The sequence below is a fragment of the Mus caroli genome, unplaced genomic scaffold (assembly GCF_978045245.1).
Source record: "Mus caroli unplaced genomic scaffold, Mus_caroli_1 scaffold_2, whole genome shotgun sequence".
Taxonomy (NCBI): Eukaryota; Metazoa; Chordata; class Mammalia; order Rodentia; family Muridae; genus Mus; species Mus caroli.
The window spans coordinates 111,656,673-111,674,504 of record NW_028227257.1 but is presented as its reverse complement, the minus strand read 5'-3'; the positions used below and the strand labels follow the sequence as shown (position 1 = coordinate 111,674,504).

The 17,832-nt window shown below is 41.6% G+C and overlaps 1 protein-coding gene across 3 annotated transcripts in view; it reads left to right on the top strand.

Moving 5' to 3' along the window:
• Nucleotides 1-17,832, top strand: part of Cers6 (ceramide synthase 6) — a 248,165-nt gene that overhangs the window by 53,438 nt on the left and 176,895 nt on the right. For all 3 annotated transcript variants that reach the window (XM_029473812.2, XM_021151369.3, XM_029473798.2), the window contains exon 2: nucleotides 11,770-11,875. In XM_029473812.2, coding sequence (XP_029329672.1) covers nucleotides 11,770-11,875 — 106 coding nt within the window. The remainder of the gene's footprint in view (nucleotides 1-11,769; nucleotides 11,876-17,832) is intronic.

The following is a 17,832-nucleotide window of genomic DNA, read 5'->3' as shown; positions in this document are numbered from 1 at the left end:
CAAAACTCTTCTTTTCTGTTCATGAGACTGTTTAGATTTGAGTTGTGGTTTTCTCTTCTGTAAAAGAGAATGCTCACCTTGTAGGCCTGAGGTTTGTAAAATGTCAGATGAATGTGGGTGGGACTGATAAATCACCAGGTGCCTGGTAGTTCACCAAAAGGGGAAGAGGGTGTAAGCTGAGCAGGTTGTGGGAAGGGGGAGAAAGAACAGATAATGATCAGAGCATCAGAAGGTTCTAGAAAGTTGCTAATACAACTTCCCTGGTCCATTTGGGATGAGGTATTCCTGGACAAGCATCAGAGGTGAGTGAAGGATGCTTTTAAACTAAGCAGTGACATTACAAGGGCAGAAGTTGGAAACAGCCCAGCCTGGTGGTTTGGAGCACCCTTCAGGCTTTCCAAGGCCCAGGAGCCCTGCGATCCCTTATTTCTGACTGCCCTATGGTAAGATCCAAACTGGAACTGGAACAGCCTTCAGGCATGCTGGGTCATAATTTTTCTAGAACAAAAACACAAGTATATGATTTGCTTGAAGCCATATTTCCAAAGTGGCAAACCAAACCAAACCAAACCAAACCAAACCAGTGTTTTACTGCTATCCCAGCTCCTTCAACAAAAAGTTTGTTTTGGTAAGTGTGCTTAGAAAAAAATGTTGTGAAAATGGGATTTTTATTTATTTTCATTTAATTATTTTTATGTTTTCGGCACTGTTTCTAGTTTTGATCCTTGCAGAGTTTTTCCACCCTCTGTTCTTGACACAACACAGCACATTGGTTTGGGATGCTGAAAGGCTAAGCCTGTGGTAACTTAACTGGCAGGCTCTGAGAGCCTCCTAATCTTTCCAGTGGCAGAGAACTCGATGAATCAGCAGATTTTTGTGGGGTTCTCAGTACAACACAGTTACTTTGTTTAATGTAATCTGCTGCTTGTTTTAAAGTTATAAGGCATAATTATGGTGTTGTTTCCCTTCTGTTATGATGAGTCTAATGTCTTTGAAAAGATACTTTCCTGTTACTTTTTTTTTTTTTTTTTTGTAGTACACTGATGGTATTAGCAGTCATTGGCAGCTGGGAAGTAATTCTCTCTGTAACTTAGATAACATTTTGAATAAAGAGAGAAAATGTTCCAGGGCTGTAACAAGAGCTTAGGTGTGTTTTCTAGCTAATTAAATAGACCAAAGTCAATTACATATAGCTTAACAGGTGCTCAGATGGATGCCAGGCATGGTGATAACTGTGAACCTAATCTTTTGGGATGAATGTAACAGATTCCACTTGACAGTAGCTGGACTAGGCAAATAAAGAGCACGCAGGTCAGTGGTTCCCGCTGTGATGGAGCAGCTCTGTGAAGCCAGGAGAGAGTCAGGCTGTTTCTGCCTTTTTGTTCGGTAGACCAAGGGATGTTGGTTTTGCTGTCAAACTTGATTTTTTTTCAGAATCTCATCATGGATCCCATTATGCTACTGCTCCGAACATCATGGTTTTCTATAACATGAGATGATGAAGAGATATTGAAGCCAAGAAAACAAACAAACAAACAAAAAAACAACATAAGGGTAGGCAGAAGACAAGTGACCAAGTGACCATTGTGTTCTGTGGAATAAGATCTGAGTCCCTAGGTCCAAACACAGCAGGAAAGTTATAGGAAGATTTGAAGGGCAGTATGGGAGGTCAAGAAGGAACTTGGGGAAGAGAGCTGTTGCGGTGAGGTGAGGGCAGACAGGGAGTGGCCTTTAGACCTGTGCACAGCGAAAGGCCTGCAGGTTATGTGGTAGGCACCCTGAGAAGGCGGTCAGTGAGGATACAACCTCATCTGACACCCAAGCCTGCTGTGCTGTTAGGCGGCAGCCAGCACAGGGATGTGATTTAAGGCCTTCAGAAGGCCAGGCTGGCTACACCTGTGCAAGGGGCTTGTGCAAGGGCTGAGGGTCTGTAAGGGGCTCCTTTCCTCTCTCTTCCTGCTCTGCTCCTTTGAAGGCCACTCTCGAGCTTCACTTTACATTGAATTTTGAGTTCATGCGTGTTTCTGAAGTTCATAGTTTCTATTCACAGGTCCAGATAGTATTTATTTTATTTTATTTTTTTAAGTAAAAGGTAGTCTCCAAGGATGTGTGGAGTCTCTCTTCCCAGTTCCTTAATATGATGATATCATGCTGTTTAATGAGCGGTGATTGGCATAGAAAGCTGGTGATTTATATTTGCTTTGTTTTGAATGCTGTTTAATAAGCCACACCGAGTTATTTTTGGCACAGTGAGAGCAGTCACGGAGCTCATTTTTCAGGATGAAAGGCGATTAATGAAAAGAAATAGTAATTATGGAGCTAGGTCTTCTAACCGAATTGTCCTGGGTTGTTCTGTGCTGAAGACACAAGAAAGTGAAATTAGAGACTTGGTGTTGGAAAAAGAATTGAGAGACTTAAAGAACAGCATTTATGAACATACAGAAAGACAACTAGGAATGTATATATATATATATATATATATATATATACACACACACACACATACATACATACATACATACACACATACATACATACATATATGTTGATACAACATCCCCAGGGCTGGAGTGATCATCTCAGTGAATGATGGGTTTGTGTTGCTTCTGGTTGTTGACATTTAACCTGCAGAATGAAAAAAGATGATATTTCAATTCTGCTTTGGGTTAGTGTGATATTTCATGATAGCATATGTGTATATGCAGATGACTACATACATAGGATTTATTTTAAATTCGTTATTATACCATAATTACATCCAATATACTTTGTTATATTTCTAGTATTACTTCATTAATAAGTGGTGAGATAATAAAATATAACTATCTTACTGTATTATTTATTCTCATGTATCCAAACTGTACATCTGCATTTCTGTCTATGCCTTCATCTATGTAGACCTTTTATGCAGATAGCCATGACTGTATTGCGTGGTTGGCAGTTGTCCTGAGACATTTGGTTTCAGTTCTAAGGAAGAATTCTCTTGACCTTCTACACACAGGTGAAATGAGCTGCTTTAGAGAATCCCCTCGTTCCATGCCCCCAGGCTGTTCACGCCTGGGCTAGCACAGTGCTTTCAAGCTGTGGCATGTATCAGAGCTGTGTGGAGGCTTGGTGAGAAGCATATCTGGGCCCTACCCACAGAGATGGGGACTGGAGGGGTGGGGTAGGGCCTCAGAATTTGCACCGTAACAAGTGTTTTGGTGAAGTTGGGGCAGCTTGTAGGACACGTATACGTTGTAAAGCATTGGATTAAATGAAGCGCTTGTCTGAAACAATATAGTATTCAGGGGCCCTTTGAGGATCTTGGTTAAATACAGATTCTGACTCAGCTTGGATCTGAGCATGAGATTCTGCATTTTTTTTTTTTTTTTATGTCTCCCAGGTGACGTCTGTGCTCTTGGGTCCATTGTCCATTGACTATACTTTGAAGGACCCCTTATTAGAGATGACAAGGCCTGAGAAATTGAAACATCCAGATATTTTGAGCCCTGTACGGCTCAGATGTCCTGGAAGCAGTTTTATTTTGATAAATCTGTACAAGGGGACAATTTAAAGATGGTCTTTGGCTTTTCAAAACAAGATTCTCTGGAGTAAAATATCATCTTCTTACACGTATCCATCCCATCGTCATCCCGAACAGTCTGTGACTTGTCTCGTAGTTGAACTTTTGCTTACTCTGTAAGATGTTTTGCCCTTCAGAAAACGCATCCTTGGTTCTTTCTAATCCTGTGCTGTAAATGGAGATGACCTTCACAGTCTTTTATTTAATTGAGCCCTGCAGTTTACTTCCTGGTTGGGCTATATTAGTCATCAATATTCCCAACAAGGGACTTTGAGGGGACAAGATCATTGTGTCCAGTCAAGCACTTTCTGGCCACGCCACTGAGATTCTGTCCATGAAAGTATATAATAAATAGGGCAATATTAATATTAAAGAAACACACAGGCGTTTGTGTCCTTTGCCTGTGGTAATTCAGGATTGCATTAAGAAAATGAATAGCCCATTATGAGAAAAATGCAGGTTTCCTTATTAACAGTGATGTAAATATTTTATTGTTTTCTCCGTTGACTCATAAGAAAGCTCTTTTGCTTTAAGTTTGCTCTCTGTTTAATTTTCATCTTCCTGGAGCTTCACTGCTTCACCGATGCAGTTTTTCTACCATGAAATAAATTAGCCGCACAGAAGCAAAAGTAAATCCTATACGCACTAGGAGACCGAAGATGAAAATCTCAAACCAGAAAAGCTGAGTGTTAATAGTGCTCTAATCTTTGGTACATTGTTTTTCTCATATACAGGGAAGGAAGCCTGCACACGCCTGCCTGGATGCCTGTCACTGTACACGTCATTTAGCTAGGTTGTGTAGTTCTGCAGGGAACTGGCCTCAAGGAGGGAAATAATTAACTCACTAGCTTACCGCTCCCAAGTGGTCAAATCAGTATTCGAACGTATACAGGGAAGCCTGTCTCCAAGGCTCGCAGCTTCCTGGTATGCCCACAGGTGTCCTGGTGCACATAACAACTCCTTTGGGATAGTGTCCTTAGACTGTAGACATCTGATCCAACAAGAGGAGGTTTTAAATGGGGAAAGGAAGAAAGAAATTCCTTGGTCACTCAACAACTCTAGTTCCTGAGTCAGCAGCCACCAAGAACTGTGTTACTTAGATCTAGTGACAATAAAGACTCTGTGGGTGGTCACATCCCAGAGACTTTATGTTATAGGCATGTAAAGTACACATCCATAACCTCTGACTTCAGACCTGCCCTTCAGACTGTGTTTGAGGTGTTAAAGATGAAGCTCTTTAGCCATTTTTTCTTTGCTGGCTCTGTCCTAAATGCTTTGGGGAAGGGTTAAGGTCCTGGCAGTCCGGAGGGTCAGAGCCAGCTCGGGTTTGTTATTGTGCTCAGTGCATCACGTAGGCTGACACAGAGTGGTTCCGCTCTCTAGTAGACAGTGATTTTGCTGATATTGCAAATCCCAATTCATTCCCATTGCTATGAAGGAAGCCTTCATTCTGTTTCCTACTCTTTGCTGTCCCTAGTCATCCTTTATTGTAAGACAGATTACATGATGCTTTGGCTCTTACACTGTCAGGTGCTTCTGGGGGGGCGGGGTTCAGTCCATGTGGATGATGAATTCCAGTACAGAACTGTATAATAGTCCCATCAAGAAATTGTTGACGTTGTTTTTCGGTGTTCTGTGAAGTTGTGTTTTCATTAATACACATACAAATACGGTAATGCTATCCGTTGACCTGCACACAACCGTCCACCTTCACTGATAGCTCAGGAGAAAACCAGACACTATCCGTGGATGGACACATTTGTGATGGTGAGGTACCAGTGGTATTGGTGTATCAGAAGAAAATGTGTAAGGGCTATGAACATGTGTGACCAATTCACAAGCCAGGAATGTTGGGAGAGCGCAGTGCTGGAAAGAAAAGGGATGCATCACTCAGTTTCTAGTTCAACTTTCTGATGTGTTGAGGCCTTTTTTCCATTTATAAGACAACGGTCAAAATTTGAACGCATTTGGAGGATTGATTGAGGTAAACCATGAATGCACTTGGTGACTGTAGTGGAATTAAAGGATTATCAGGTTATAGAGAGGTCTTGGGCTTCCCTAGACCTCACATTTCATTTTAGGGCCAATTTTGAAAATTTTAAGGTGATCCTACCAATTGCAGGCTTGGTAAGATATTGTCCACAGGGAGAACAAAGGTCAAAGGCCTGTTTCCCACAACTCCACTTTTGTTAGCTGTTCAGTGGGGAGGAGGAGTGACCAGAGATGCCTAGACCCCATTTTAGACTGAGGGGAAGATCCAGAGAAAGGTGTCTGTGAAAGCACAGAGGTGCTCAGATACAGAGAATTCTGAAGCTCTGTTGGAGATCTTGATTTGTGTGACCTGTCAAAAGACTGCGGAGTTAGAGATATAGTCATAGATTTAGTCCATGCGGTAACGAGGCAAGGCTGACACTGACAAATGCTGCACAGGTGTAACTGGAGTCATGTGTGTCATGTCATAAGTGGTCTCCATGGCGCTTCTTCCATATACAAGGATGAAGAGTTTGAAAGGAATCCTTACTCATACATATGCTAATCTCCAGTGGTTTATTGACAGTTACAGTAAATTAATATATACTCTCTCATACTTGGAAAAATATCAGCTCACTCATAGTGGTGGGATCTTAGACTCCTGATTACAAAGGCATTTTTGTACATAAATATATACCACATTTTTTTTTATTCTTGAGACATTTTAATCATGTGTATTTAATGTATACAACATGTTGGTATGGGGTCCATAGAGAGAGCTGAAAGGTGTCTACAGGGACACAGATGAGCATCCATCACTCAATGCAGGCAAGTCACCTTTGCTTTGACTTGTTGACCTGCACGGTTAAGATCTGACTTTGTATGAGCCCCATACCCAGTGCAGGACTTGTGTATCTGCTACAAACAGCACAAGACCTTTCATGTTTTGAGTGTGTGAAATATGGGGGCATAGATCTTATTTGGATAAAGGCTTCATTTTCTGAATTTCACAAGCTGTATAGATTCTGTCTTCAGCAGCTGAAGTGAACTAACAATGAAGTAATGCAAAATCTTTAGAATCCTGTAAATGTGTGGCATCTCTGATGTTTCCTTAAGTCCACTTGGGATTTCCAAACACTTCTGTGCCTAACTGATGACATCGTGGCCTTTCTGTCACTGATACGGCTCTTTGGTGAGCTGCAGGTAGATGTAACTGGCAGATTCCTTTAATAATGCTGTTCAGACAGTCTTCAGGAAGCTTCTGGGGGCCTTTAGAAAGCAAGCATCCACCGTAGCACAGTCTTCTCCAGTGACTGTGTACTATAGGACTAGCCATTGCCTAAGGGCTTCTTCATCTCCTTAAACAAAACAGCAAGATTGTATTTCAAAAGTAAAATCATTGAAGTGGTTAAAAAAACATTAGAAAATAAAAAGACAAGTGAAAATGTCTAGGCATCAGACTATTTCAGGTAAGGAGAAGACTGTATTGTTAAGTGTTTGAAGAGCATATGCAAGAGCACTGTGCATGTCTCTAGGAGCCAATAAAGAGGGGTGAGTTTATACTACAGTAAAAAAGAATGATGTAGGAAGCTTTGGCTTAAAGCATGGTTACAAACTAAAATAGTACCCCAATGGTAATGGGCAGGCATGTGTGTGTGTGTGTGTGTGCATGCGTGTGTGCGTGTGTGTGCGTGTGTGTGTGTGTGTGTGTGTGTGTGCGTGTGTGCCTGTGTGTTTGCGCATGCACACAGATGCCACAGTGTGCATGTGGAGATCAGAGGAAACCTTGCTGGAGTCAGTTCTCTCCTTCCATCACGTGGGTCTCAGGGACTGAACTTGGGAAGTCAGCCTTGGCAGCGGGCCTTTATATTTGCTCTCTCAACAAGGAAAAGACTTACAGATCAAGCAAACAACAATTTTTTTTTTTTTTTACAAACTGCAGAGTCTCAGAAAGTTGAAAGGAAGCCTGCAGAGAAGTTTTCTGACCATTCTTAGGAGGTTTCTGAATGATTTGTCCAAAGGAAAATCTGCTTTGGAAGAAGGAAGCTGTGTCCATGATATTGTGAGCTCTTGTGTTTTCCGATTGCTTGCAAGCCTTCCCCACTTACGTGTTTTCCTGTGACAGAATGATGCCCAGTGTGGACTGAAATGCCTGCTGACCTGCGGGCATTCACTTCCTGTCATAAAAATATAGTGAGGGTGTGAATATATTGAAGAGTTGCCAAATATCTGTGGGTCTGCTATGAAGTCTGCATGTATTGTCTTGGTGTTCACCAGAATTTGCCATGTAGTCATCAGGGCTCAGAAGTATGGTTAAAGCATACTTTAACCATACATAAAGAAGTTTGGCTTAAAGCATGGTTACAAACTAAAATAGTACCCCAATGGTAATGGGCAGGCATGTGTGTGTGAACACATATCAAGCCCAAAGTAGGTGGAGTCATTTATATCAGATTATATCTGGAGTAGCCAGGTCTAAATTTTGCCTAGGCACACATTTTAACTTCATTGAGCTATATGTTATATTTCTGTAAAATAGATAATTACTTCTGATAATTCAAAGATTTTTTTTTGTTTTAAAAGAATAAACATTGTGAAGTGATTATTAGCACATGATAACTTCATAATGATTGGTTTGCTTTCTCTATCTTGACTTCCCAGTAATTATTTTTCTTCACACACACACACACACACACACACACACATTTACAGACTCCTCCCACCCCCTGTTTGTCTAAGCTTGTACCTCCAGGTTGCTTACAAAATGTTATTGTCATTAGCTTTAAAATCTGAACAATCTCTATGATGCTAGCCAGGCTATATCCATTTGGGGTGAATTCTTTTTACTTGTATGTAGTCGGATTTCTGTTCCAGTGTGGTCTGGAGGAATGCATGTTCTTTCTCATAATTAGATTCAGTTTTTTCATCTATTACTAATCAATTGTGATTGGCTTTGAAGACCATCCAAGTACTTTCCTATTTTCCACTATATTTGCTATTTTTAGTTGACCATTACTTCAGAGAATTGGCTTCTCTCTCTTCAGCAACCCTACCGACCTGAAGTGGGGTTTGTATGTCACAAATCCCTTTATTCCTAGTCACTTAGCTTGCTTCTGCACTTGCCTGGTTTCCCAGGCCTGTTTGCTTTCACTTTCTCTAGAGCCCTCAGGTATTGGTTTTGCTTTTGTTTGGGCTTTGAGAGAGATGAGAAGAGGTTGGTGTGTTTTACAGAGATTTTAAAGATGAAAGGTCTGCTGGGGATTTGTTCCTCAAAGGTAGATACAACCCTTCTAGTGCGTCTCTTCCTTAAAATCTTCACCCAGAAGGTCCTATACTCCTATCCATTTGTAATACTCGTGTGCTGGTTGGTTTTGGTCAACTTAACACAAATCATGACGTAGCTGGGAAGTGGGAAATCTTAAGTGAGAAAACTCCTCTGTAAGGTTGGCCTGCAAGCAAGCCTTTGGGGATATACTTGATTAATGATTGATATGGGAGGGACTGACTTATGGCGCGGGGGTGGGGGGGGGATAGTGCCATTTCCTCCATGGCCTCTGAAGAAGCTCCTGTGTGTGTGTGTGTGTGTGTGAGAGAGAGAGAGAGAGAGAGAGAGAGAGAGAGAGAGAGAGAGAGAGAGATCCATACAATTGTATCAATATGTAGATGGTTGCATATCTACCAGCACAGGCTCCCAAGTATCTCTAAATGCTAGGGAATGCTGCTGTCCAATAGGATTAACCGTTTCTGCTCATGCAACCCACTGAGAATAATTAAATATTTTAAGCAATTAGAACAGCGTTATATATCCTGTACATATTTTTAAGTAACCTCCTTTTCTAGATCTTAAATGTCTTTGAATGCAGAGATCATTTCGTGTTTTATGTATGCGTCTCATGCTTTTTCTTTACTAGTGTTCTGGGATGATTACGTCATGCTTAAAATACAAATACACATTGTTCAAACTCACTGAAAAATAATGCCTCTGCTTTGTAGCCAAGTCCAGTATTTTTCAAAGCTTACATCCTTATTATATTTACTTTCAACTGTAGTATTCGAATGTATTTTATAGATGTTTGCTCTTTTGAAGGTGGTGTTTCAGCCTTTGATTTAAAAAAAAAAGTAATTAGGCGTGTACTTCCTGGTAGAGGTAATCATCAAAGCTCTCCAGCATGCCTTCCTTTCCACTCTGATATTTGCAGGTGTGCTAGCCCATTACACATCTGTGTGTTCCCCTCCCCCTCCTCCCTTTCTCCTTTTTCTTCTCTCTCCACTTCCTTTACCTTCCATTCCACCACCATTGGGAAAGTCTTTTGTGCACTTTTCTTCAGCCTATCATTAGAAACAACACTTTTTTTTTCCTCTAATGGACTGTGACAGAAGGTAATAGAATTGGAGTAGCCATGGCATGGGCTTTATTTGGAATGTAATATGTTCTCAGACAAAGAAAAGAAAAACACCGGAGATGATTCACAAATCCTTCAGAGAACAAACACAAGTGAAGACTCTATCACCCCGTCGCTAGGAATGCCTGTGAGGAGTGGAGTGGACTTGCCCTTTGCCCTCTCATTCAGGATTTGGGATTAACTTTTCTAGCCTACTTTATCTAACTATCTGTCTTACAATTTAAATATTTGCCTCTCTGTACTAGTAAAGTTGTTGAGGAAAAAAAATGCTTAGGGATTGGGTGAGCCTACCCAAGTGCTCTTTGAGGGGAATGCTGATATCATAGGGACAGTAGAGTAGCCAGCAAGCGGGAAACTTGGTTGGGAAAAACAAGTTCCGTGCTCCGCTGTGGTCGCTGTCTGTTAAGTGATGTGTCTTTGTCGATTGGAGTTTCAGCTCTTGCTGTGATTACTGAGAAGGCCCAGAATTACTAGGAAGATGCGCAGGCATTACTAATGTGTCTCAGAAAGGATGCACAGGCATTACTAATGTGTCTCAGAAAGGGTCACACTGGAAAGAACTGGGAACTCGAAGCTCTGAAGAGTAGTCCAGTTTCTCAGAGGCTTATGGATTAGGAAAAGGGGGCAATTTCCTCCCCCCCCCCCTTTGTCCTGAGAGACCCTAGTGTAACAAGCATGATATTTCCCTTTCTGTGCGCCACTCTCCTGGGTCAGGCCTGCAACATGGAGTGTTCTTGTTCTCCAGACTGGGTGAATTCCTTCACTTGTGAATGAAATAGGATTCCGTTCAGCACTGTGTCATATTACTCCGCCTTGCCTGCTGTTCTTTAATCTTGTGGAGTTGTGTTAAAGAAGCCTCATTGTCACTGTCCCTCCAGGGCCCTGTGCACTCCACATCCCTCTTAGAGCCTCGCTCAAACGTCGGGCATGGGAAATGAGGCTCATCCTTTCCTTTCTTGTTGGCTTAGGCATTCACTTAGGATGGAAACAGTTCAGCTCATGCTTTTAAACGGCTTCAGCGCTCGGCTTGTCTGGAATGCCACGCCGCCGTTTATCGTTCTTCCTTGCTTCCCAGGAGAAAGAAGCCATGCGGGGAGCTGACCCCCAAAGCAGAAATTATGAAACTGGAAGGGATTGGAGTTCAGTACTACACATGTTGATTATGGAAACAAAATGGCTGTGTTGATTATCGGCGTGGTCCAAAGCACACAGCCTCCACGAGGCTTCAGATGCTTAGTTTAGTGAGCGGGCACACTGGTATAAATAATAGCACGATTGCATGTGTTTAGAAGAAGACTAAGTTATGACACGTACTTTACATCTTTCTTGTACAATTCCGTTTCCATCAGTGTTTGCTTCTTTTGCTTTCTTATGGTGTAGGGAATCATGCTTGATTAGTGAAGTCTCATTAGAACTACTAAGTGTCCTTAGAGTTTAAACGTTCTGTTCTGTTTTCTTTGTTTCTTGTGTATTTTGTTTTGGGACATGGTCTGTCTCTATAGTCCTAGCTGTCCTGGAATTCTGTATGTAGCCAGGGTAGCCCCGTACTTACAGAGATCTGCCTGCCTTCTGAGCACTTGGGGGTTAAAGGCCTGTGCCATCGCACCCAGCCAACAAGTTTAAATGCTCTTAAAGAGTTACTCTTTTTAAAGTGATTTCTGGTGGCCTCAAATAAAGTCTGCTTTATACTTTACCCATGTGAATGTTACCATAAAACACTACAAACATCTAATTAGAATAACATAGTCATTTATAATCAACTCTACGAAGAGCTGTTATAAGAAGTGTCCGTTCTCATTCATTTTCTTCTCTTTCTTTTTAAACCTTTAGATTCATAGCCAAACCCTGTGCCATAGCCCTCAATATCCAAGCCAATGGACCACAAACTGCCCAGCCAAATGCCATTCTGGAAAAGGTCTTCACTGCCATAACAAAGGTATGTGTCTGCCGGGGTCTTTCTGTTTCTCCACCACCACAAAGCAGCCATCCCATCCTTTCCTGGGTTCTGACAGGCAACTTTGTTTCCCATTGGACAGTGAGTCCTTGGAGAGATTGTACCTGCTATAATTGGCCCAAAGTGTAAACAATAGATAAAGGGTGTGTGTGGCCTCTTGGTTACCGATTTTACAAGCTAGACCATGGAAAGGTTTTGATTAGATAGAGGACTGTCCAATCCAGTGCCTTTGTCAGTCTCTGGCGACTTGAAGCATGCAGATAAGGGCTGGGCGGGGACTACCCGGCAAAGCTTACAGTGTGGTGTGGACGTGTGTGAGAACTGGGACCTGATGGCATGTAGTGCCTGCCAGGCGTATGTCCTAGAGGCCGTGATAGACAAACATGAAAGACAGTGAAAGGTCAAAGGAAGGAACTAGGTCAGCAGAGTCAGACCAGAAGAGATAGACTCACAGTGGAGAATGAACGAAGAGATGGGACATTCAGTCTCCAGGGTGTCTAAATGAAGAACAGAAAGAAGAGAAAAGAGAGGAAGTGCGGAGACAAGTGACTGACACATACTTAAGCACAGAGAGGAGGAAGAAAACACCAGGGGCCCTTGAACTGAAGCAGGAAGAAAAGGAGACAAACCAATGCAGAGCCCATCCAGCTGCTTCTTACTCCTTCTTCTCTCTCTCTGCTCACCCTTGGCTGGATGAGAAACCAGAAAACAGGAGAAATGGGACATTGCTCTCTGTGTTTCTATATCAGATGGTTCCTTTGTCCTCTTTCAGTATTCAGTGCTGCTGTTGAAGCTGTAATTTGACAGTCGTACACAAATGATGTTTCCTTTTGGTGTTTGTGGGGCTGGCGTTAGTACTCAGACTCTCGGCTTGCAGCTCTGAGTACAGATGCCCAGGCAGCTCTGTTTGCTTTGTTGCTTGCCTTCATGTCTGCCAAAAGTCTAAAGGCATTTTCTCTGGCTTCTTTAAAATGATACTTTTCCATGAAGTTTACCTTTCTGAAGTGAAATTTCACTCCTATTAGGTTCCTTTGTTTTTCTCCCAACATTAAAGATCTAATCCAGGCCATTACAAATGCTGGAGAAGAGCCACATTCCCAGCCCTGCTGAGCCATGTTGTTTGTTCTGTAGTGTCTGTAGGCAGGAGATATTGATGGAACAAGTACACAGCCTCAAAAATGCCTGGGGAGACTGTATGACTAAGTACAAACATAGCTTGCTGGCTGTCAGATTCCCCTTTCCTCCAGCTACTGTTGGACACACTGTGCCTTGGCACTGGGGGCAAAGTTCAGACAGGCCTCTCTCCCAACTACAGGCTCATCACCCGCACATGATGGATAGATGGCCTCTAAAAAGCATCTCAGTCTCTGCTACAAGATTGCAAGTAGGCAAGAGTCACCTTAGCTGAGTCACCCATTAAGCACAGAGGTAGCAGCCCAGCCCCATACCAGGAAACCTCAGCGAGAAACAAAGCCTATCTCACATCTCACATTTCTCTGCTCCACCCTTGTTTCCCATGACCCTTCTGGGGATCTGAAGGCAGTAGTTACAAGTAGGTAGGGGACAGAGGAAATGGGATAGGTGGATCCTGGGGGTTGGGGGGTGGGCAGGAGATGGAATGCCTGTATGAGCCCAGACTCTTGGAGTGCTTGCACTTGGTCATTGCTTCTGTTAGATTTGACTTGTAAGAACACATTACATTTGAAAACTGGTGTAGACTTTTAAAATATAAGCCATAGAGCATTAACCTCCCTTTAGAATGTGGGCCCCCCCCCACCCCCCCGCCCCTGCTCTGTGTGACAGTACTGCTCATCTTCTCTGCCCAGGACCTCTGACATCAGCCGATGGATATAAGTCATGACATTCTTCACCAGTTTCTTCTCTTGTCATAACATCTGTCTCTCTTTTTTCTCTCTCTCTCCTTCCTCTGCTCTACAGATAAACTCTGTCATATTTAAAATACTGTAGAGAACCTGCCTCCCACCTTAAAGGGAAATCTATCACATTCTAAACACTATAGAAACATTAGGAAATAATTAGGACCCTGGTAGGACTTGAGACAGACCTGAGTCTGTAAGTTGGCACATTACCTTTTCCTTACTAAAGTTTGGTCTTCGGCAATTTTTTTTTTTTTAAACCTTTGGAGGCCTTAGAAATCTCCAGATAATAAACTCACAGGCTTTCATGAGGATTAACTAAATCAACAACAACATAGCATGCATGCACACACACGCACATGCATGCACACACACACACACACACACACACACACACAGCATTTAGTGAATGATACAGCATCTATTTCCGCCTGTTTCCACACTTTCATTGCATCACTCTTCTGAGGAGTGCACACTGCTACATTGTATCTTCACAGCTTCTGATTCTGAAGTTTGGGAATGGAGCCAAAAAACCTACAGTTATTAATGGCTTAGTCCATTTAAATACACCAAGTGATTATTTTTCCCCAATGATTATTTTTGAGTGCCTGTCTTTTAACTGGTTTTATCCCATTATCTCATTATATTTTTAATTTGAATTTCCTATTTAAATTGGTTCTAAAGCTGTGAGGGTAAAATATGTAGCAGTTATGAAGCGACATTTCATGTTGTTGATTACCTTTTCTGAGGGAGACACAAAAAAATGTCTCTTGACCTCAGATGGGCACCAGTGTCCAACAGAAGTACTATTTTACCAAAGATCAGCATAGTGTGACCAGTGATCTTATTGGTCTTCCAGCAGAGAGCATAGGAGAGGAGTTTCTCACAAGAGTCTGCGTGAGACACCAATATCTGAATCACCATCTAGTTCCACAGACTGTAGTGACAGCTGCATGCCAAGTGCATAATGGAGTCCCAATTTCACTTAACCCTTTACTTCCTGTGTACTCTAGTACCTCCCCAGATCCCTTGCAGATGGGAAAGGAGTGATGGCTCTGCCAAGGGAGGGGCTGCTGATCCCCCTTTTCTCTAGTCACAGTTGGAGTCAGGAGCTAGCAAAGTGCTCAGTGGTTGAGTGCTTGCTGCTCTTCCAGAGGACCAGTGTTCAGTTCCCAGCACTCACGGCAAGTGAGTCATAAACACCCATAACTCCAGTCCTAGGGATCTGATATCCTTCTGTTCTATGTGGGCATCTGCAGGCACTTGCTCAAGTACATACAAACACATGTGTGAACTCTCTCTTTCTTCATCTCTCTTTTTCCCACTCCCTCTCTCCCTTCTCCTCCTCCTCCCCCCACAGATAATAAATTAATTCTTGTATAAAAATTGTAGACAGATTCTCTAAAATTTGTCCTCATTTTTTTTTCCATCTTAAGGAGTTGTTGTCATATATTTTAGCTAACCAGAAGATTATACAAGATTACTGGGAAAGTTTGTGAGTTTTGAATATATTTAAACTGTAAAACTAAGAAATGAAGAAATGTGAGGGATGGTGTCAGAACAGAATGTTGAAGTTGTGAGTTCTTGAAGTTTAAAAAGGATAACTAACTTGAACTGAGGAGAAGCTGATGTGAAGTCTCTGGTTGCAGAACCGCTTAGTAGTTGGGGGCGGTAGATCAGCTAACGCTGGCAAATCAGAGGGCAGGAGAAGCCTATTTAATAGTACAAAAGCAAACTCCAAGAAAGATTATATTGTTGACAAGTGTTGGGTGGGGCACACAAAGAAGGGGGAGGAAGCAGTGATAATTTTACATATTGCTCTGTGGGATTGAGCTAGTGAGTAGATAAAAGTCATTTAAATTAAAAGGAAGGGGCAACAGTTCTTTTTAAATATTCACGTATACACAAACCTTTATAAGTCATTTTACCATATAGGCACCAGTGAAAAGGATAGTAAAGGTTTTAGAGCTTGTGCTTTTGGAGCTTGTGTTTTGGTACTACACAATTACATCATTGTAAACCTTTAAAAGGATGACAATTGAGTGAGACACCATCACACAACAACAACAAAATTGCAGTGCAAAATTACCAGAATAAATGGCTTTTTATATCCAAGTGATAAAATAGTTAAATCAGTTAAATGATTATAAGAAAGGATGACGCACACACACACACACACACACACATAAAATAAGACCCAAGAAGAGTTAATTAACCTTACATTGATTTAAGAATTGGTACAATCTTGAGGTGAGATCACTATTTTCTCTCTGGTGTCTCTCTAAGGCAGGACCAGCCAAGAGCTCACAGGCCACAGAAGCAGAAGTGCAGTGGGGACAGGGTCCTTCCTGCCTTCATCTGCACCCAGGAGGTGGGGCTGTTCCGAAGCACTCTGTGCACTGGTCTTGCCAGGAGAGAGTTGGTTTCCCAAGAGTGCCAACACAGGCTTACAGACTCACAGGAGGATGAAGCTCCAGCCAGAGACAGCAAGAACATCTAACACCAGAGATTACCAGATGGCAGAAGGCAAATGCAGAATCTTAACCTACAGATGACTTGGCATCATCAGAACCCAGCACTCCCACCACAGCACGTTCTGGACATCCCAACACACTGGAAAAGCAAGATTTGGATTTAAAATCATATCTCATGATGCTGATAGAGGATTTTAAGAAGAACAAAAATAACTCCCATAAAGAAATACAGGAGAATACACGTAAACAGGTAGAAGCCCTTAAAGAGAAAACACAAAAATCCCTTAAAGAATTACAGAAAAACAGAACCAAACAGGTGAAGGAATTGAATAAAACCATCTAGGATCTAAAAATGGAAGTAGAAACAATAAAGAAATCACCAAGGGAGACAACACCTAGAGATTGAAAACCTAGGAAAGAGTTCAGGAGTCTGAGATGCATGCATAACCAACAGAATACAAGAGATAAAAGAGAGAATCCCGGGTGCAGAAGATACCATAGAGAACATTGACACAACAGTTAAAGAAAATGCAAAAAGCGAAAAGCAAAAAGCAAAAAGCTAATAACCCAAAACAGCCAGGAAATCCAGGATACAATAAGAAGACCAAACCTAAGGATAATAGGTATAGAAGAGAGTGAAGATTCCCAACTTGAAGGGCCAGTAAATATCTTCAACAAAATTATACAAGAAAACTTCTCTAACCTAAAGAGATCCCCATGAATGTACAAGAAGCCTACAGAACTCCAAATAGACAGGAACAGAAAAGAAATTCCTCCCATAACATAATAATTAAAACACCAAATGCGTAAAACAAAGAAAGAATATTAAAAGCAGTAAGGGAAAAAGGTCAAGTAACATATAAAGGAGACCTATAATAATTACACCAAACTTCTTGCCAGAGACTATGAAAGCCAGAAGACCCTGGGCAAATGTCACAAAGACCCTAAGAGAACACAAGTGCCAGCCCAGACAACTATACCCAGAAAAACTCTCAATTACCATAGGTGGAGAAACCAAGGTATTCCATAACAAAATGAAATTTATACAATATCTTTCCACAAATCTAGACCTTCAAAGGATAATAAAAGGATAATAAACTCCAACACAAGGAGGAAAAACTACACCCCAGCAAAAGCAAAAAAATAATCTTTCAGCACACCTAAAAGAAGATAACCACATGCACATAATTCCACCTCTAACAACAAAAATAACAGGAAGCAACAATTACTTTTCTTTAATATCTCTTAATTTTAATTGACTCAATTCGCTAATAAAAAGACATAGACTAACAGACTGGTTACATAAACAGGACCCAACATTTTGCTGCATACAGGAAAACCACCTCAGTGGCAAAGACAGGCACTACCTCAGAGTAAACGGCTGGCAAAGAATTTTCCAAGCAAATAGTCCCAAGAAACAAGCTGGAGTAACCATTCTAATATTGAATAAAATTGACTTTTAATGCAAAGTTATCAAAAAAAGATAAGGAGGAACATTTCATACCCATCAAAGTTAAAAATCTACCAAAATGAACTCTCAATTATGAGTATCAATGCTCCAAATGCAATGGCACCCAAATTCATAAAA